Here is a 20,969-nt window from a genome sequence, read left to right as displayed (position 1 = left end):
CAAATTAGGATATCTCCATACAATCAAAAGCTTATAGCTGTTAAAAATCAGAATGAAGATTTATGTTCTTGGTGGTAGAAAAGATTACAAAACAGCGTATATAATATGATCATATTTTTGTTAAAACCAAAAAAATTATAGATGTGTTTAGCTTTCTTTTCCTATTCCTATATTTTCTAACTTTAAAAAGTAAGTCTGTATTATATTTATTAGAAAAGGGCAGTGATGCTAATGTTCATTTTGAAAAACCTCACAGAAGAATTGGAAAGTAAAAAGGAGTTAAATCAAAATTGTATCCCCAATATGTACTTAAAAGCTCCAAAGAGGATATGACTAAAACAAGGAACATATTATCTCACTGACTACATTAAATGTTAGATTTCAAACCTTTTACTGTCTTTTTCTTAAAACTAACAGTGCCTTATTTAGTCAAGTCTATTGTGTCTAGCCCTGGGAAGTTGGTTATTTAAGCAATAGAATACATGTAATGTACTGGAAAGCTATTAAGTGAAGAAAACAAAATAAATTAAGGCTACTGTCTTATTTTAAGAGTGCTAGTTCCATCTTGCTTGGTGGAGATGGGCTGTTATGGTGTGAAGACCCTAAAAGTACTTTGTAAAGTAAACCTTATCATCCTGATCCTAATCATTTTCCAATACTCTCAAAGGACAACAGAATACTTGTCAGAAAATAATTACCAGCTCTCTCACCCCCATTTGCCAAATCAATATGTGAGATACAGAGAATTTGAGGAAATAGTGGCATATAGGTGTTGAGTATGCATTTAAGTAATTAATCATTAAATCAGTCCATCATTTATTAACCAGAAAGTGCTATTACTGGGCCTTAGTGATATTTGGCAAATAATGTGTTTTCAACCAAAATAGATACTGATTCCCAGGCTTTCCTAAACCTAAATTCTGAAAAAGAGGTTTAGATTAAGTTATTCTAATGAATAAGAATAAACTCTTAAACACAATATAAATAAAATGGAATGCCTCCTTTGTCCTTAACCCATGGATGACCCAAAGATTCATTGAGCACAGGAAAATAATTTGAGACTCAGAATTCTCTGGGAAGGTTCAGAGTACATCACATTACTGGGATTTACATGGAGAGAATAGTACCACTTTCCCAGACATTGCTGTTTAATTTGTTCTGGATTTTAGTTATTGAGTTATCCCAACTTTATTATTATAGCCTTTTAACCAACTCAATCTTTTCTATAAGCTATTTCCTGAAAGTTTATAATTCCGGATAAAGCTGACTAATAGCATGTTAGTGATCATGGAGAAGTAAATGGTGAATAGCAGAAGTGCTATCTATTATAAGTACTGTGACTCAATAGCCTCATGTGGAGAGTGACATGTTAAAGTCACCTTAGGTATTGAGGAGACTAGATATGAATGACAATTTCTTTTAAATCTTTAATTCAAGGTATTTTGTGGACAAAAATGCCACATGTCATTCTACACAAGCCAGTTGACTTTGGTGCAGCACCTGTCTGTCCTTCCTTTCCTCTAGAAGTAACCCTTAGAATACTTCTCCTCTCATTATTTCAAATCACCCAGTGCCTCCCCAATTGTATTATTTATCCTCAAACATCAAGTGCTCCAAAGGCTTTTACATAGTGGGCTTCAATGAAATGTAATTATGAAACAGTTATTTGTGATTGACTTTCTCCAAAATAGGACATAAGCATGTTAATAAAAGGTATGGTCTCTAAATGTGGCACAAAGTGTGAAGGATACCAAAGTACTTTAGAAAAGGAAAGGCCAGCCCAGCCAGCGTGGTTCAGTGGTTGAGTGTCAACCTATGAACCTGGAGATAACAGTTCAATTTTTGGTCAGGGCACATGCCCGGGTTGTGGGCATGATCCTCAGTGTGGAGCATGAAGGAGGCCGCTGATCAATAATTCTCATCATTGATGTTTCTATCTCTCCCTCTCTGAAATAAATAAAAATATATTTAAAAAGAAAGAAAAGGAAAAGGCCATAAAATACTTTCAGTTACAAAGTAGGCCATGTTTTCTCCATCTAATAGTTTAAGTAGTTTAAGTTTAGCAACAAAGTTCTTATAAAATGTGAATTTGGACCTTGGGGAGAAATGGTTTCTAATGGTGGAAATGATATATGTACCTAGACATTAACTCCTAAGTTTTCTGTTTATTTTTAATATATGTGCACAGAACACAAAGATCAGATATTTAGCTCATTGGTGTTATATTTTATAACCTGGACTAAAGGGAATAAGTAAAAATTGTGTTCAGACATTTTTCTAATGGCATTCAAACAAAATTACTATAAGAGATTTCATGACACTGAAATTTATATACATGCAATTGAACCTAATTCTTGATATATCCCATAGAAGACCAAGCAGTCCTTATTGTTCTGTGCTCAGAAAAGAACTTGGAAAGTGGGTCCCTTCTCATCATCCCAAGTTTCTAAGCTAATCACTAAAAGCCTAATGAGTGTCTCTGAAACAGAGTGGTCTTTCGAAGTTGTCTAGACTCAAGTTCCCAAACCCAACAGATTATCAGAAACAGACTACTGGCCTCACGCCACACTCCAAATCAAAGGCAAGCAGGAAAAATTCTGTTTTAAATACTAACAAGCTTTGTAACTACAAGCAATTTACTAACCCCAGTTTCTTCCTGTAAACTTGAGTTAACAGTAACCCATGTAGGGTAGAGTTACTAGTAATAAAGGTAAACCATCTAAAATGCAGTGGTTCTGCATGTAAATGTGGAAATGGTATTAATTTACCCTAATTCATAGAGTGCAAGCCATAATTTTTTCGCTACAGTTGGAATCCACGAATGACTATCCCACTCTCTGTTGAAACACCATCACTTACATCCTGTCAGAATGCAGAATCTAAACTTTTATTGCATATGTAAGGAAATTATATAAAGAAAATTATATCCATGCATGAATGACTCAAAAGATTCATATAGCTTTTCCAACAGGTAATGATGCTCCTTTACAATTGTTGACTAAAAGTTTAGTAACGCTTTGTAGGCTTCCCAAATCTAATTTTCTGCTATCTTTTTAGGTCTATAACATATCTCAAAAGTTAATTAACATTGCAGTATATTGTAACTAAAAACGTTTAGTAGTCAGCTTTTATTAGAGTGCAATATTCTGCTTGTGGTGGTTTATAGATGTAATTTGAAGGAATGTTTTTGTTTGTTCGCTTTTAACTCTTAACCTTCCCGTAGGTTCACTGATGCTGAAGTACTATGAGCGTTCAGAGCTTCTGGAGAGACTACAAAGTTCTGATTGTTATGGTACCTTTAATTGGGCTCATACACTTGGGGTGGCACAAAATCAAAAGCAGCCCTATATTCCAGGTACCTAACAAGGACAACATTCCTGTGCCAGATAGTCTGGCACTTGCAAGCCCTCCGAAGGACCACGTCCAAAAGAAATAACAGGGTTGCATTCTTCAGGTAAGTCGATTTAATCTGTAACCAAATAGTATGTTCCAACCAATGGTGTGTTCCAACAATGGGCAACATTATCTTTTAAAAAGTATAGAGTTCTGTCAAAAAGAGCCTAAGTTGGTAAGTTACCTGTTGATTTTATTATCCACCGGCAAAATATTATTCTATAGTTGCTTCTAGAAAAGTTTCTCCCAGAGACTTTTGACACTTACCTGGCAATTCATTTAGATGAAAAGAGAAAGGGCAGTCAGTCCATTACTTGTCCTGACCTTTTCCCTAGCAGTGTCACCAGGATCATGAAAGAGCAGTTGTCTTCTTGCCATAAATCCATCCCAGAACATACAAATCTATGATTTGTAAAAGGTTCTTTTCTTTATTATTTTTATTTTGTTTTTTTCCCAAGACAAAACTAATTGTATTCATTCCTTATTATCTAATGTTTTTGCTTCAAAATAAGTTGTTCTTTTGAGAGTCAACAACACTTTCAATGATTTCTTTCCATTTTATAAAGATATTAACAGCCAAAAGATGTGGTTACTGGTCTCACTACCAAAAGACTGTTGATGCTTACTTCATTCCACTGAAATTCTATAGTACATATCACCATTATGTACTGAAAATATTTTTACTGGAGAAATCATTTTATTGATCAGAATTTCTGTTGTGGTGTGTGTGTGTGTGTGTGTGTGTGTGTGTGTGTGGTAACATGCAAATTAATGTATGGAAGTCATTTCACTAAGGTTTCTTTTAAATTTATTTCACAGATATTGCAGACTCTAAACTAACCATTGAAATATTTAAGTACCTTAGCTGTTCCTGGCATAAGATGAACATAGATATTTTTTCCTCTCCTTATGCAGTAATAAAAAAAGATGACTGTAACTTTATCACAGGGAGAAAGCTGGCCATCATTGTCTTTACTTTATTTGGGCCTAGTTACCATGGTTACAGCCTTTAACTAAATTGGGAGGTGTGGTAAACAAATTAACACACCACATTAATATTCTTTCATTCTCTTCACCTCTTCTTTGCACATCTTCACATTAACTTTTTTGGTCTGTGCTCAGAACTTCGATGAGTTTTATTTATGCTAAATACTGTCCAAGTGGTTAGCATAGTTAGCATATTCCTGAAAATAACTAATAATTGGCTGAACCTTCCTTCAAAGCACCAAACCTCAACAGATAAGGTCCCAGGGCCTGAGATTTTTATTTAAAGTGTCCAGATTTTATGCCTCACAGCACACTACTTATTGCCTTGTTAAGGAAACTGGTACACTTGGAATATAAAAACATTTTACGGCATTTAGAATCTTTGAGATTGAATTGCAAAGCAGAGCCTATTTTTCTCTGTGATCTAGCACATTTTCCAGTTTTTGTGCTTATTGTAATTAACTAAAGTTTTGAGAAGGATTAGTTTTAGGACATTAAAACTGAAAATCACTGATTGATAGGGTAAAACTACAGAAAATTAGCTCTGACTATAGTCAGATATTTAAAACATGGTTTGTTCTTTGATTCAATATGTTGTGCAGACTTATACAGCTAAACATAGACTATACTTTGGAGTCTCTGCAGTAGGAATACTAATAGTTACCTTGTCTTCATAATTATATACAAGCAAGATTTGATATAAATAAGTGTACTTCTATTGAGACCTAAGGTTTGCAAGCAAACCAAAGTTACAGAAAAAAACACACCACATAAGATCTTGATATAACAGAATAAGTACATTTGGGGCTTTTTTAAGATTCAGAGATCAAGTTCTATGAGTTTTATAATGTAGCTTTTCTCTTTTAGAAGCACATTATATTCAAATTACTGTAACCTTTCTAGGTGTGTTGTTGTGCCTTCCAAAATCATTGAAATGTCAGCACTGTTTTTTCTCAGAGGGTTTCATTGAAGAATAAAGGAGTGGATGTTTAGTCTAAGTTGATTTACATCTCTCATGTTCTAGAGCAGTGGTTCTCAACCTTTCTAATGCCACGACCCTTTAATACAGTTCCTCATGTTGTGGTGACCCCCAACCATAAAATTATTTTCGTTGCTACTTCATAACTGTAATTTTGCTACTGTTAATGAATCGTAATGTAAATATCTGTGTTTTCCGATGGTCTTAGGCTCTACAACAGCGGTTCTCAACCAGTGGGTCGTGAGAACCGCTAGCAGGGTCGCCTAAGACCATCAGAAAACACAGATATTTACATTACGATTCATAACAGTAGCAAAATTACAGTTATGAAGTAGCAACGAAAATAATTTTATGGTTGGGGGTCACCACAACATGAGGAACTGTATTAAAGGGTCGTGGCATTTGAAAGGTTGAGAATCACTGTTCTAGAGGCTTGTGCCAGTTGGTAATTTCTTTCTCTAAAGAAGGAACAGAGTTTAAAATAAATGATTAAACTATAGTCTATAAAGTGTTTTGGAATCATTTCTTTAAAATGCTTTACTTTTATTTCCTATAGAAAGAAGCTTTGAATCTGAGCTTGATATTGAAAGAAGAAATGAAAACTACCAGTTGGATTAGGAAGAACTGGCTTCTTGTTGCTGGCGTTTCTTTCATAGGTGTCCATCTTGGGACATACGTTATACAGTGGGCTGCAAAACATTCTGTAAAATCTCAGTCCGGAAACAAACAAAAGAGTATCTAAGAATGAAGTAAAATAAAATTTGAAATTATTATGTCATTAAATCATTTCATGCTGATTAGCTTCATAAACATGAAGCTATTTAATCCTGTGACTACAATGCATAGCATTCTTGAAGAGTACTTTTCTAAAATGTTAAAATAAATAGAAAGCTATGGTTAACAAAATAAAAGCTGTCTTCACGATTTACCGCCTAAAGTGAGATGTCTCGTTTAGAAGCTAAAAAGCCATCACTGTGTAAAAGTGAACCACTGACAAGTGAGAGAGTCAGGGCCACACTTTCTGCCTTGAAAGGAATCATAGCCTCATGCTATGGCCCTTCAGGTAGGCTGAAGCAGCTGCACAACGGCCTTGGAGGCTCTGTGTGCACCACCTCACAGTCGTCAGCCCTGCTCGCTAACCTTTCCGTCACTCACCCCATTTTAAAGATCCTGACAACTTCCGTGCAGAACCATGTGTCATGCTTCAGTGACTGTGGCCTATTCACAGCCATTCTTTGCTGCAACCTGATTGAAAATGTTCAGAGACTAGGCTTGACACTCACCACTGTCATTAAATTAAATAAGCATCTTTTGAGCCTCTGCACCAGTTACCTCAAGTCGGAGGTCTGTGGTTGTCGAATCCCAGTCGACTTCAGTAGTACTCAGATCCTTCTCTGTTTGGTACGCAGTGTATTAACAAGTAAACCTGCCTGTATGCTCACCAGAAAGGAAGTAGACCACATCAGTACTCTGATTCTGAGAGCCTTTTTGCTTACAATTCCAGAAAACGCCGGAGACCACATCATTTTAGGAAATAGTATAATTGTACCTTTAAAAAGTCAAAGAGTTGTAGACTCTACTGTGTTACCTGGAATACTTATTGAAGTGTCAGAAGTTCGATTGATGAAGATACTGCCTATCAAAAAGTCAGATTCGCTCAAGGTGGCACTCTTTCGTGTGTCTTTATCTGGAGACCTTGCCAATACTGGAGAAGGAAGTGTGGTGGTCAATTATGGGGTTTCTCTTGAAAATGCAGTTCTGGACCAGTTACTTAATCTAGGAAGGCAGCTAGTTAGTGATCACGTAGATCTTGTCTTGTGCCAAAAAGTTATACACCCATCTCTGAAACAGTTTCTCGGTGTGCATCATGTTCTTGCCATAGACAGAGTTGGAGCAGCTCTGATGGAACCCCTGAGTAAAGTGACAGGTAAAAACACTCAGCTTTTGTCCCTGATAGTAAATAAATCACATTTTTGGGGGGCAAAGATATTTCTGATGTGTGTCACTGTTAATATCTTGAAAAACTGTAGAAGCTGCCAACCTCACAGCATATATTAGTATCATTTCTGGCAGCAAACATTTCTGAAAAAAATCCTATATTGTTCACTTACTAAAGATTGAGTGATTATGGTTATTTTCTATGTATTGCCCAGCTCTAAAATGTACTGCAGAGTCTGTTATAGTCTAAAACTTCACTGTCAAATATTGTACAGATTATTGGGAAGACTAACATCCTCAATCATAAGGTCTCTCACAGTTTACACAAAATTCTTCTGTTTGAGTTTTACAAAGTCCTTAAGTCACGTTATAATTCAGAAGGTAATTTTGCAGCTAAAGTATTCCTTTTTCTTCACTCTTATGTAACTCCAGCAAACAACTGTACTGCCTAAATAGTGGTTCCTAATTAAGTGTGTATGAGTGTGTGTGTTCTAGCTTTAAATATTTCCAGCTGAGCTCCTTGAAAGCCAGGATCATCATTTACTTTTAGAGTTTACAGCAAGTCTGGTACACAGTAGGTGTTCTAAAATGTTTGTTGAATTGACTATAATATAGTAACTTGCAGAATTATAATGGAAAAATTCACTGTATTTCACAAACTCAGTAAATTCAAAGTAGATGGAAGGTTGACATTTACTTACTAGAGCCAAAGAAAAATGACAAACTGAAAGTTCCTGATTTGAGCCACTTTTTAATATTCAACTGCATTAGCAATCTGTCAGAAAGATGGTCATTTTATTCTGATTGCATTTTTTAAGTCATTAGATAAACCATTGTTAAAGTTCACTGGTTTTTCTCTTAAAGTCGTCGAGAACTATGTATGTCAAGTATTGAATACATAACATCTCTAGGTTACTACCCTACCTTTGTAAGACTGTCAAATGATTGTCAAAGAGGAAATTTTTAAATAATGGAAATAGTTCTCTGGAACTCATTGTTGATATGAGTCAAACTCATATACTTAAATATTTGCTGGATTTTCATGAATGGGTAATTTCCAGTTATGAATATTAGGTATTACAGATTATTTAGTCAGTATGAAGCATTTTCCCACAAAAACAATATCATAAGTAGGCAATGAGTTTCCACATCAGCCCACAATTGTTATTTATTCCATATGCAATTAGAACATAATATTTATAGCCAGAGCTTTAGTGTTAGATCTTGGGATAAGAGACCTTTTGAGACAGAAAGGTGAAATATATTTTGGGCCTAATTCATCTTCCAGGATATATCTAGGTTAACATTACCTCCTTTGTCCCCCTGTGTAGCTATTTACATAAAATCCCTCTTTATTGATGATCTGGGTTAAATAGTGGAGATATTATGCATGAGCAGATAGTGGAGTTATTGTGCATGGGTGATGTGTGTGAAGCTTGTTAATGGCTTACAGAGCGTTTTTAACATTGAGTTTATTTGTGAAGTAGATATTATTCCCATTTTTACTTATATGGTCAAGCCCACCCTGAAAAGTGGCACAAGTGACTTACTCCACCTCCAGTGGAGTAAGCAATAAAGCCAAATCCTTTCACTATAGATTCTCTGTTGTGTCCACTGTGAGAAATTACACAAGATGAAGGTTTTTTATTTTTCCCATAAGTTTTTTTTATATAATTCAAATATCCCTTATTCTTTGAGGCTTCAGAAGTGATGAAGAAAGGATATTCAAGAAGTTAAATTACTCAGTGATTATTTTCTGGGTTCTTACAAATTTTTTTGAAGTGGAAGTGTTATAGACACTATTGTTTTAACCCTGTTGGTTTGAAAGAGGAAACTGACCCAAAAGAGTACCTTGCTCAATTTTAGTAATGTTAAGATTTTAAACTTGAATTGTTATTTCTTATAGAAGTTTGATGTCATTTCTTTTCTTACATAACTTCCACTACATTTTTGAGATTTTGGAAAACTTCCAGTCATCTTAACTTCTCATTCTATTTTTATTAATTTTTGTTTTGTAAAATTTTACTTGTGCAGGAGGGCAGGCAAAATAATATATCCAAGAATAACAAAGTGAAATTAGTTTGTTACATATTTTATTTTGGCATAATTTAGGTAGCTATAATAATAAAAGGGTAATATGCTAATTAGACTGGACATCTTCCATACGTCATTCCTGATGTCCTTCCTCATGAAGTTGGGGCTGGAGAGAAGCCAGCCTGGGTCCTGGGTGCCGGAGGGAAGCCAGTGCCAGCAGCTGGAGGAAGGAAGGCCTACTCTTGCACAAATTTTCGTGCATAGGGCCTCTAGTTTACATATAAAGAGTTGAAAAAAAAAAATCCTGTATGTTCACTAAATAGTGCCCCAAACAGCTATTTGGATGGGTTAATTTATGTGATTTAAGGTGAAAATATGTCTTTTAAAAATAATAGCCTAGGCATTCGCTTCACCCTATTCCAAAGTAGTGGGGTTCTTAATTTTGGATCTCTAATCTGTGAATGGACCTCCAGAGTTTCTGGATTCCCAGAAAATATATGCAACATTTTGTGTCCCTTTTTCTAGAGAGTACAACAAAGCTTCTAAAATATGTTCAAAGAAGTCAGTGAACTTAAAGAACCTCTGCTTTACTACATTTGTATATCATTTTAATAGCAGAAAATTGCTTATTTCATGAGTTTAAGAAGATACATCTTGTTCTTTCTTTATGTCATGATTTAAATGACATGCTTATGGGGCTTACATTGGCTAGGAAAAAAATGTTATAATTTTAAATGATTGTACTAGTATACTCCATTTTCACTCATATATTTTGTGTTTTCAATAGGAACACAGCCTATTGGTTCCCTCAGCTCAATCTCTCCTAGTAGTTATGGAAGTGTGAAAGATCTGTGCACTGAAAAATTTGGCTTCAAATGGTTTTTTCATCTTATTCCTAATGAAGCGACTGTCTGCAGCTTGCTTCTCTGCAACAGAAATGGCACTGCCTGGGATGAGTTGAAGGTAGGTAATGAACTTTGACTTCCATATCTAGGGGCTGAGGCAGGAATTAAATAGTTTTTCAGAAAGGTATAACGTCACATTGGTGAGCAAGGTTTCTCCCGCCCCCATAACTTCCCTAGGTGGTATAGAAAGCAAAAACAAAAAAAAAAAAGAGAATTAAAGTCACAAGTAGACACTACAGTCAACCTGGCATATGTTAGCATTTATTATTTCTAGTATTTTCAAATCTAAAGGTCCTTAACATAGGAACTTTTCATAAGAAATTAACTTGAATTATATACTCTTTAATGCTAAATGTGTATGAATAATTCACTTAGATACTGAGTTCTCCAGTAATACCCATCATCCACCTCTTAATAGAGTTTGTTCTCTAGCAGCAATAACACATGCAACTTTTTTTAAAACTACATTTTTATTGATTTTAGAGAGGAAGAGAAAAGGAGAGAGAGAAACATCAATGATGAGAGAGAGTTATTGATTGGCTGCCTCCTGCACGCCCCACACTGGGGATTGAGCCCACAACCCAGGCATGTGTCCCTGACCGGAATTCAGTCCACAGTCCAACACTCTATCCACTGAGCCAAATCAGCTAGGGCCACATGCAACTTTTATATAAGGAAAGTGATAACCTATGGTATTGGTCACAAGCTTAAAGATTCATGTATGCTCAAGGTTATACCCTTGATAAATATTAAAGGTTTCTTTGTTTTTCTTTTTATTACTGCTGGGTTGCAGCTATATTATCATTTCCATAGCAACTTGAAATAAGTTTTACTAGTATATCAGCTATTTATTTAGACTAAAATAATTTTTTAGTAAAAGTACTAACAAACCTTGCTGACCCAGTTACTTTGAGGCCATTCATTTGTGAATCTCAATTTGCAGAGCTAAGTATATATGAAAGATATTAATCTGGCCGTGAAACCAAACATTTGGCTATTTTTTAATCTCTAATCTTTGTTAAACCTAAAAAGTATTCATCACATTAAAACCTTGGAAGCACAGATTTTATTCTTTTGCAATTAAAATCAGGCTCTTTGAATTTACTATTTAAGTTGCCTTGAGAACATGGCTATATTTCTTTGTGTATCTGGTGTCACTGTCTGATTCTGGTTATTTTTTTGTCGTGTAGCTCACATGTCAAACAGCCCTGCATGTTTTGCAGTTAACAATTAAGGAACCGTGTGTCTTGTTGGGAGGTGGCTGTACTGAAACTCACTTGGCAGCCTATATCAGACACAAGGTAAGTTCGATAGTCCTTCTCAGATTATCTGTTTTCAGCAGTATTCATTTTATGAGATGATAAGCCAAATCAGAATACCCTGGAGCCTTTACTGCTTAATTTCTCTACAGTCCAAATCAGATATTGTATTGGAAAACACTTGAGGAAAATAGCACTTGCAAATATAAGATAATATCTTTATCACAATGATTATTATTAATATAACTCATTACCAAATGATCACATTCTTTGAGTATTGTCTAAATATTGCATGTTGAAATAAGCATTCTATTAATGGGAGTTGTCATATCAGGGATCTCAGCTGCTGTGGTACAATAGTAATTGATATTCACAAGGAAAGTGTTAAGATTCTACAAAATACTTCAATACTTTCTGGATCATCAAGAAAAGACTTAATTAATTTTATTTTTTAAAGCATTCCAAATATTAAATTCTATTATATTTTTAAAATTGGTATCCATTTATGATATGTACTAGAGGCCCGGTGCACAGATTCATCCAGGGCATGTCCGGCCTGTCTCTCCCAGTCCTGATCAGCTGGATCCCAGAAGCAAGCTAACCTACCAGTCGGAGCATTTGCCCTCCTGGTGGTCAGTGCGTGTCATAGCAACTGGTTGAATGGTCGAACCATTGGTCAGACACTTAGCATATTAGGCTTTTATTATATAGGATTACTTCTATCAAGAATTTTTTTATTAATCTAGGAAACCATTTCCTAACAACAGATAAATTTAGTGTATAATAGTTCTAATTATTTCATAAATACTGACCTTTATTTGAAAGTGGATACAAACAGATATGTGTTTTTTAGTTATTTGCAGCTGATTCTTTGTTTGGTCAGGAGTGTTATCAAGAGGCTGCAGAGCTTCTAGTGGATGACTGGGGCTGGAGAGAGTATAAATGTTTTTTATAGACATGCCTCACCCTGCTTCCTTACATAATTTAAAATCTATGTGATGATAAAGCCCATTCATGAAAAGTTATCAGAATATCTATTATGAAAAACAAAATCAGTTCCCATCTGTAAATGCTGAATGGATAATAATATAGTCTGCAAATGGGACTGAGTAAACTAGAAAAAGTTTTTTGGAGAAAAAAGGTATCTTAAATAGGATTTTGAAGAAACAATACAGCATTGAAAATATAGGCGCCATTGCTGGTGTGGTTCACTCAGCTGGTTGGCGCATCATCCCAAGCACTGAAGGGTCGTAGGTTCAATTTCTGGTCAGGGTGCATACTTAGGTTGTGGGTTCAATCACTGGTGGTGGCTGCTCCGGGAGGCAACTGATGCATGTTTCTCACATCGATATTTCTTTCTCTCACATCGATATTTCTCTCTCTCTCTCTCTCTCTCTCTCTCTCTCTCTCTTCCCCTCTCCCTTAGTCCCTCTCTAAAATCAATAAAGAACATATTTTTTAAGGTTTTGAAAAAAGAAAATATGGGAATATAATATTCTTAGAGATGATCTCATCTGGTTCAAACCTCCTGGATTAAAAAAAAAAAATATGTAGTCTCTGATTTTAAGTAGTTAGGATATAAATTTTTACTAATCATTCATTTATTAGTTTGCTAGTTATTACTTTTTGTTCTATCGTGGAATTTCTAGGATAAACTATTTAGGGTGGTGGAATCAAAAAACAATTTAAAGTCATATTAATTTTCATTAATTTAAAGAGAAAGAATATTTTTAAAACATTGATGTAAAAATTGCATACATTCCTAAGTGATCTTTGTCTTAGTAATATATGTGTTCTCATTTAATTTTTTTATTTTTTTAATATATTTTTATTGATTTTAGAGAGGAAGAGAGAGGAATAGAGAGACAGAAACATCAATGAGGAGAGAGAATCATTGATCGGCCGCCTCCTGCATGCCCCCTACTGGGGATCGAGCCTGCAACCCAGGCATGTGCCCTTGGCCAGAATCGAACCTGGGACCCTTCAGTCCACAGGCCGACGCTCTTATCCACTGAGCCAAACCAGCTAGGGCTGTGTATTCTCATTTTAAATAAATTTCAATTTTTTTGCCAAATATAAATAAGTACTTTATTTAGACATAGTCTTCAGCAACTTCTTCCTGTGTATAAAGACCTATAATACAAGCATTATGCCTTGTTTTTCATATATTAAGTAGGCATTACTGGGCAGCCATTCAGAATACATTGATTATGGGGTTTATTTTGATTCATTCATTCTGATAACATGACTGGTAGCATACATTTTTATTATAAACAATCAGGTGAAGGCATTATTGCCTGGCCAGCAGACTCATATATGCCCATTAGCATTGTGCCAAACCCCTAAGTAAATTGAAAGTAAGTAGTAACTTTATGAATAAGGGTTTAAGCAAGCATTCTGTTTTTCAGAAACATTTTTATAGCACTAATTGCTCTGTATGTGTTTTTAATTGTTTAATTACTCTTTAGACTTTTAATGACCCAGAAAGCATTCTCAAAGATGGTGGATGTACTCCAACAGAACTTCAACTAATTACTGAAGCATTTTGCAGTGCGCTAGAATCTCTCACTGGCTCTTTAGAACATGATGGAGGTGAAATTCTCACTGACATGAAGTATGGACACTTTTGGTCAGTTCAGGCAGATTCTCCCTCTGTTGTTAACTGGCCAGAATTGCTTACAAGATGTGGCTGCGGATTACACAATAGCCGGGAAGAACTCAGCTGGTCTTTCTTAAGGACTGCTCGGCATCCTTTTGCACCACTACCGTGCTTTCCCCATGAAGCTGTGGGCTCAGCCAACAACCTGACCTTGGATTGTTTCACTGCTAAGCTCAGTGGCCTACAAGTGGCTGTGGAGACAGCCAATTTGATTTTGGATCTTTCATATGTCATTGAAGATAAAAACTGATATAAGGGAATAGCATGTTTATATTACAAAAAAAAACACTAGTCAGTTGTTAATTAAGAAATACTGATTGTATTTGTTCTCTCTGCATTTTTGGATAGATGATTCACAAATTATAGATTTATTTATATAAGGAAAAAAGGTATGATTCTTGAATAGAAATACCATAGAATAATAAAAATGTGAAGCATTATTAAAGATATTGCAGTTATCTTAAGTATTCCACAGATGCCACTGTATGTTGCTCTAAATTTTTGCTGTTGTTATTTTGACATAATTCTAAGAATATACAGAAATAAAAATTCCTAATCCTAATCTATGTCTTAGTTTGTATATACTTATTATAGATATTTTCAGTTATTAAAATTAGATTTCAAAATATCACAAAGCATCCAGTACATATTGCTCAATCAGAAAAAGTACTCAAATTGTACATTTAGCAAAATTTCAGTGTTCTTTATCTGAGACTATATTTATTCAGTGTTTAGGTAATTGATGTAGAACCTGATCTACCAGCAACTGCTCATTTTTATCACACTTCTTCGTTTTTGTTATTTTGAGAAAATGTGTGATTAGGAAAAAATAGATTTATATAGTAACTAAGCAGCATAGTGGAAAAGTTATTTCTCTAGTTCAGTCAGTAATGCAAAAACGAAACTAGAACAGCTTTTGTACTCAATTTATGTTTCAACTGATGTTTCACCAAGGAATATAATTTGATTTTTATGCAAATGCAAGGTGTATTGATAAATTGAAGAAGAAATACAGAATCCAACTAGAGGAATAAGTGTGGAGCTGAAAGAGATGCTAATTAACCTTTAGGAAAACATTTAGAAAATTTTTGGAAAATTGAACAACCTGAGAATTAATGATCAGGTCTATAGTCATGACAAAGGAAGATATAATTTTTAAGCAATTTCCTCCAATAATCTTGCAATCCAAAAGAATTTTTACTCTGAGCCAAAGAAAAAATTGCAGTACAAACTCACAGCAATGTAGTATATATTAAAAAATCAGCTATACCTCAAGCTTTATAAAATATTTATCTAAAATTTTACTTCTTTTATTATTAGAGTCAAATAGAAGGGCAGTGTGGTAGGCAGCCTCTAAGTGGCCGCCAGTGATCCCACCTCCTGGTTTTTGAGTCCTGGCATAATCCCTACCCTTGGGTATGGGCTGGATGTAGTGACTCCTTGGACTCTCCATTCCCCCTTTGTAAACAGGAATGTTATTGTGGTTATTGATGCCTGACCATCATTATTTATTAGGAGTGTTAGACAGCTTACTTGTCTCATTACCGTCATGGGTCTTCGGATGGAGAGGAACTGTGCTCCAGGAGCTATACTTGGAATTACACTGAGGAGCTTCACCCTGATCTGATTTCAGTGATGAGATTTTAAACTTCCAGCTGGTATTGCAATGCAGTGAGACTTTTGGAAATCTGTGAGGATGTGAATGTATTTTGCATGTTGTCTATAAGATAGCTGCCAATGATCTCATCTGGTAGTCCATCCTTTGGGTGTGGGAGGGACTAGTTTTTTGGTTTTTTTTAAAATATATTTTATTGATTTTTCACAGAGAGGAAGGGAGAGGGATAGAGAGTTAGAAACATCGATGAGAGAAAAACATCGATCAGCTGCCTCCTGCACACCCCCCACTGGGGATGTGCCCGCACCCAAGGTACATGCCCTGGACCGGAATCGAACCTGGGACCCTTCAGTCCGCAGGCCGACGCTCTATCCACTGAGCCAAACCGGTTAGTTTTTAATGAGTAGAATGCAGCAGATGTGATGGGATGTTACTTCTGATGTTAGATTGTAAAAGATGGGTTTCTCTCTTGATCTCTCACTTGCTCACTCTGATGGAGGCCAGCTACCAGGTTGGGAGCTGCCCTATGAAGAGGTCCACATAAAACAAGGGACTGAGGGAGGCTTCCAGTCAACAGTCCACAAGGAACTGAATCCTGCCAACCACCACAGAGTGAATTTGGAAATAGATCATCCCTAGTGGAACCTCAAGATGAGTGTAGCCCTGCCATTGCAGCCACATGAGAGGCTCTGAAGCAGAGGATCTAGATGAGCCATAAAATAATTAACAACATTATGTTGTAATAGAACATTTAAAAAATATGAATCAGACACATACACACAAACACACAAAAGAAAAAGTCAAATGCAGTCCTACTACTCAGAGATAGTCACTGTTTACATTCAAAATGCATCTTTTCAGCCCAGCCGGCATGGCTCAGTGGTTGAGTGTCGACCTATGAACCAGAAGGTTGCAATTCAATTCCAGGTCAGGGTACATGCCCAGGTTGCGGGCTCAATCCCCAATAGGGGGCGTGCAAGACGCAACCAATCAATGATTCCCTCTCATCATTGATGTTTCTATCCCTCTCTCCCTCTCCTTTCCTCTCTGAAATCAATAAAAAAAATATTAAAAAATAAAATGTATCTTTTCAGTCTGGTCTGTTTTCTGAATAAAAAGAAAAGTAATATTAAAAATATCTGTCCCACTGGCTAGATGATCAGTTCCTTGAGGTCAGGGACTGTGAACACATCTTTTTTTTTTTTTTTTTTTAAATCTCTAATATCATTGAGGATTGTCTGGCAAATAAGAAGAGGTCAACTGGACATCATATTAAGGCTGCTCTTCCAGTTTCACTATGCCACCCAAGGATGACAAAAAGAAGAAAAATGCAGAGGTTAATGGGGGAAAAAGAGAGCTTATGTAATACTTTCAATAATAAAGATTTTTAAAAAGAAGAAGAAGAAAAATGCTGGACAGTCAGCCAAGAAAGATAAAGACCCAGTGAACAAATCTGGGGACAAAGCCAAAAAGAAGACATGGTCCAAAGTCAAAGCTCAGGACAAGCTCAATAATCTAGTTTTGTTTGACAAAGCAACATATGACAAACTCTCTAGGGAAGATCCCAGCTATAAGCTTATAACCCCAGCTATTGTCTCTGAGAAACTAAAGATTCAAGGTTCCTTGGCCAGGCCAACCCTTCATGAGCTCCTTAGTTAAGGACTTTTAAAACTAGTTTTAAAGCACAGAGTTCAAGCAATTTACACCAGAAACACCAAAGGTGGGGATGCCCCAGCTGCTGGTGAAGATGCATGAACAACAGGTCCTACCAGCTGCACATTTTGAAAAATAAAACTTTATTAAATCAATTTAAAGAAAGAGATAAACTAACACTCTTCAAAATCAAATGACAACATTTGAAACAAAAACTGCAGGGCTAAAATAAGATGTTTATTATAAGTATTTCCTCAATGTGAATTTTTATTTTTTTCATGTGTCATACATAAAATTGTAGTAAAAAAAAAATGACTATAAGCAGATGTAGCGTCTCCATTTCCATTATCAGCATACTGTGTTGCAGTAACCAAGTTTATATTCCACCATCAAGTGTGGTTCTCCCATTAGTTCACTTTGTGAATTCCTTCAAATCTAATATTCTCATCATTACCCCTCAAAATACCCAGAAAAAGGTTGAACTTGGAAGAAATGGAATACTCTGAACCTGTTGCATTGCCTTAAATTCCATTTGTAATTTTAGTGGAGTAAACAGAACCTAGATGCTTTTCAGTGTGGAAAAAATCATTTTATCTTGGTCGAACTGGAAATTTTTTTCTGATAATTCAAGAGGCTGACTGGGCAAAAGTTCATTTTTCACACAAGGAAAACCTTTCGAAGAAGATTATGACTTTCAAAAGGTCCATTTGTTGAAAATTCAGTAACTGCAACACTGTCCTGTAGCTGAGATCCTTTGATATTTGTCTTCAGCTCACTCTGCAAACAGCCTCTCAGCTCCCTTACCGTCAGTGAGCCCTGGAGCTCACTTGCATTTTCCCTCAATGTGAATTTTTAATAGCAGATTATCAAGTTGCTTTATCTCTCTCTAAAGCCATGATTTATTAAGATACTGACATTCTGCTGCTTTTAGTCTACCTAGTCTACTAAATTATCTCTCCAACAAAAGGCTTAATCCACATATAGGAATAGTTTTCAGGGATTGCATTCTGTTGTATGAGTATTATTATCTATACCAGCCGTGGGCAAACTACAGCTCGCGGGCCGGATCCGGCCCGTTTGGCTGTTCTATCCGGCCCGTGGAGCCGAAAGAGCGGAGGGTTCTCTTGCTCTCCCCTCTGCTCCTTTACTTTGAATTTATATTAGTTCACACAAACACTCCATCCATGCTTTTGTTCCGGCCCTCCGGTCCAGTTTAAGAACCCATTGTGGCCCTCGAGTCAAAAAGTTTGCCCACCCCTGATCTATACTAATAAGAGAGAAATATGGTAATTGACCATCACTCTGCAATGCCCACAGCCAATCAGGAGGGAATATGCAAATTAGCAGGACAAAGATGATGGCAGCCACGGAACAAGCCAGAGCGGGCAGGAGGTTTGGGTTGCCCCCAGCAATAGAGGAAGCCAAGCTTCCTGCCAGCCTGGGCCGGCTGTTGAAGGAGGGGCCTATGGGCGGTGGCCACGGAGCTGGCCTGAGTGCACAGGAGGCTTGGATCGCCCAGGCCTGCTGCCGAGGGAGGGGCCTGCAAATGGCCCTCAGCCCCTCACTTAGGCTGGCCACGCCACCATTGGGGTGAGGGTTCCCACTGGGGGGTATGGCCAGCCTGCAAACAGCCATCAGCCCCTCACCCAGGCTGGCCAGGCACCCCAGCAGGGACCCCCAACCCTGAAGGGGGTGTGGCCAGCCTGAAAACAGCCCTCACCCAGGCAGGCCACGCCCCCCCAGCGGGGACCCTCACCCCATGGGGGTGTCGCTGGCCTACAAACTGTCCCAGCCCCTCGCCCAGGCTGGTACCATCCCCAGTGGGGACCCCCACCCCAATGGGGGCATGGCTGACCTGCAAACCACCACAGGCCCCTCACCCAGGCCTCCCCACCCCCTAAGGGAATCCCCACCCTGATCCATGACACCCTTCAGGGCAAACCAGCTGGCCCCCACCCATGCACCAGGCCTCTATCTATACTAATAAAAGGGTAATATGCTAATTAGACTGGGAGACCTTCCAGGAGACCTTCCGGATGATCTTCTGTACAAAGCCATGGTGGCGGGGCCAAGGTAGAGGTGGTTAGGGGCCAAAAAGGGACGTTAGTTTTGGGTGATCAGGCTGGTGGAGGGGGCTGTTGGGGGTGATCAGTTCAGCGGGGGGGGGGGGGGAAGTTGGGGGTGAGCAGGCTGGCAGGGGGGCCATCTGGGAGCAAGCAGGCCGTCAGTGGGGGTCAGTTGGGGGCAAGCAAGCTGGCAGGAGGGCAGTTGGGGTCGAGCAGGCCGGCAGGGGGAGCAGTTGGGGGTGAGTAGGCTGGCAGGGGGGGGCAGTTGGAGGTGATCAGGCTGGCAGGGGGGGCAGTTGGGGGCGAGCGGGCTGGCGGGGGGGCAGTTGGGGGCGAGCAGACTGGCAGGAGGAGCAGTTGGGGGTTTGTAGGCTGGCAGGGGGGGCAGTTGGAGGTGATCAGGCTGGCAGGGGGGGCAGTTGGGGGTGAGCGGGCTGGCGGGGGGGGCAGTTGGGGGCGAGCAGACTGGCAGGAGGAGCAGTTGGGGGTTTGTAGGCTGGCAGGGGGGCAGTTGGAGGTGATCAGGCTGGCAGGGGGGCAGTTGGGGGCGAGCAGGCCGGCAGGGGGAGCAGTTGGGAGTGTGTAGGCTGGCAGGGGGGCAGTTGGAGGTGATCAGGCTGGCGGGGGGGGAGGCAGTTGGGGGTGAGCAGGCCAGCAGGAGAGGGCAGTTGGGGGGACCAGACTGCAGACTGGTGGGGGGGGGGGCAGTTGGGGGAAACCAGGCCAGCGGTGGGGCACTTGGGGGCGACCAGGCCAGCAGGGGGCAGTTAGGGGTGATCAGGCAGGCAGGCATGTGAGCAGTTAGGAGCCAGCGGTCCTGGATTGTTAGAAGGATGTCTGACTGCCAGTTTAGGCCCAATCCCTGGGATCGGGCCTCAACCAGCAGTTGGACATGCCCTGAGGGGTTCTGCATTGAAGAGGGTGCAGGCTGGGCTGAGGGGGACCCCCCCCCCCCATGCATGAATTTCATGCACCGGGCCTCTAGTATTCTCAATAAAGAAGCAAATAGATCTATTTATAATCCAAAGATACAGGCTAACATTGGATTAGATACTTCTAAACTCAAATTTTGTAGATGAGTGGTAAAAAATTCCAAGGATTATGGGATACCAAAGTTACTAAGTGGAAACATTTAACTACATGAAAAATTATAAAGATATCAGATTTTCAAACTTGCCTTTTCCTTCAGATTAAGAGATAGATTTATTTTAGACAACTGAAAAGGGCTCTGTAAGAGATGTTTAGTCTCCTTGGCTATTTCCCAAAGATTATCAGAAAGGAATAACCTAACTAATTTGATGTTTTGACAGGGTCTGCACTGATTATGGGAGAGATTTTTGTACTTGATATCCTTAAATAATAACCTGCATGCTTAATATTACTGCAAACAATATTGGCTTATTTTAAGTTATCCAAAGAGCAGTTCATCAATGTAAGAATATAGAATATGATGGCTTTTATAGAGGTACCTATAATATCTC

The 20,969-nt window shown here is 38.2% G+C and overlaps 2 protein-coding genes and 2 pseudogenes across 4 annotated transcripts; 3 read left to right on the top strand and 1 right to left on the bottom strand.

Annotated features, from left to right (window-relative positions):
• The first annotated feature begins 5,915 nt into the window (after positions 1 to 5,915).
• Positions 5,916 to 14,719, top strand: MKKS (MKKS centrosomal shuttling protein). The gene is made up of 4 exons (XM_080684023.1): positions 5,916 to 7,286; positions 10,119 to 10,294; positions 11,427 to 11,537; positions 13,964 to 14,719. Exons 1-4 carry the CDS (start codon positions 6,302 to 6,304, stop codon positions 14,402 to 14,404), a joined length of 1,713 nt encoding a protein of 570 aa, XP_080540149.1. The 5' UTR covers positions 5,916 to 6,301; the 3' UTR covers positions 14,405 to 14,719.
• On the top strand, positions 5,955 to 6,283 carry LOC308256065 (uncharacterized protein; the record flags this gene model as incomplete). Its single annotated transcript, XM_080684026.1, has 1 exon — positions 5,955 to 6,283. One exon carries the CDS (start codon positions 5,955 to 5,957, stop codon positions 6,099 to 6,101), a length of 147 nt encoding a protein of 48 aa, XP_080540152.1. The 3' UTR covers positions 6,102 to 6,283.
• Positions 14,720 to 17,066: 2,347 nt separating the features above from the next.
• On the top strand, positions 17,067 to 17,524 carry LOC308256587 (small ribosomal subunit protein eS25-like; annotated as a pseudogene). Its single transcript has 2 exons — positions 17,067 to 17,105; positions 17,153 to 17,524. The product of its transcript is annotated as a small ribosomal subunit protein eS25-like (transcript).
• A 246-nt stretch (positions 17,525 to 17,770) lies between these two features.
• LOC308256586 (proteasome maturation protein-like) lies at positions 17,771 to 19,480 on the bottom strand (annotated as a pseudogene). The gene is made up of 2 exons: positions 19,473 to 19,480; positions 17,771 to 18,260 (listed from the first exon to the last, which is right to left on the bottom strand). The product of its transcript is annotated as a proteasome maturation protein-like (transcript).
• Positions 19,481 to 20,969: the final 1,489 nt, after the last annotated feature.

Source organism: Plecotus auritus, assembly GCF_963455305.1.
Source record: "Plecotus auritus genome assembly, chromosome: 8".
In the NCBI taxonomy this organism is placed as follows: domain Eukaryota; kingdom Metazoa; phylum Chordata; class Mammalia; order Chiroptera; family Vespertilionidae; genus Plecotus; species Plecotus auritus.
Note: the sequence above shows the minus strand (reverse complement) of the source record. Positions and strands in the feature narration are given on the sequence as shown.

Coding starts and splice junctions, on each gene's coding strand:
- MKKS (XM_080684023.1), top strand. CDS start 6,302: ATGTCTCGTTTAGAAGCTAAAAAGCCATCACTGTGTAAAAGTGAACCA. Junction 7,287..10,118: donor ACCCCTGAGTAAAGTGACAG/GTAAAAACACTC, acceptor TGTTTTCAATAG/GAACACAGCCTATTGGTTCC. Junction 10,295..11,426: donor CTGCCTGGGATGAGTTGAAG/GTAGGTAATGAA, acceptor TTTGTCGTGTAG/CTCACATGTCAAACAGCCCT.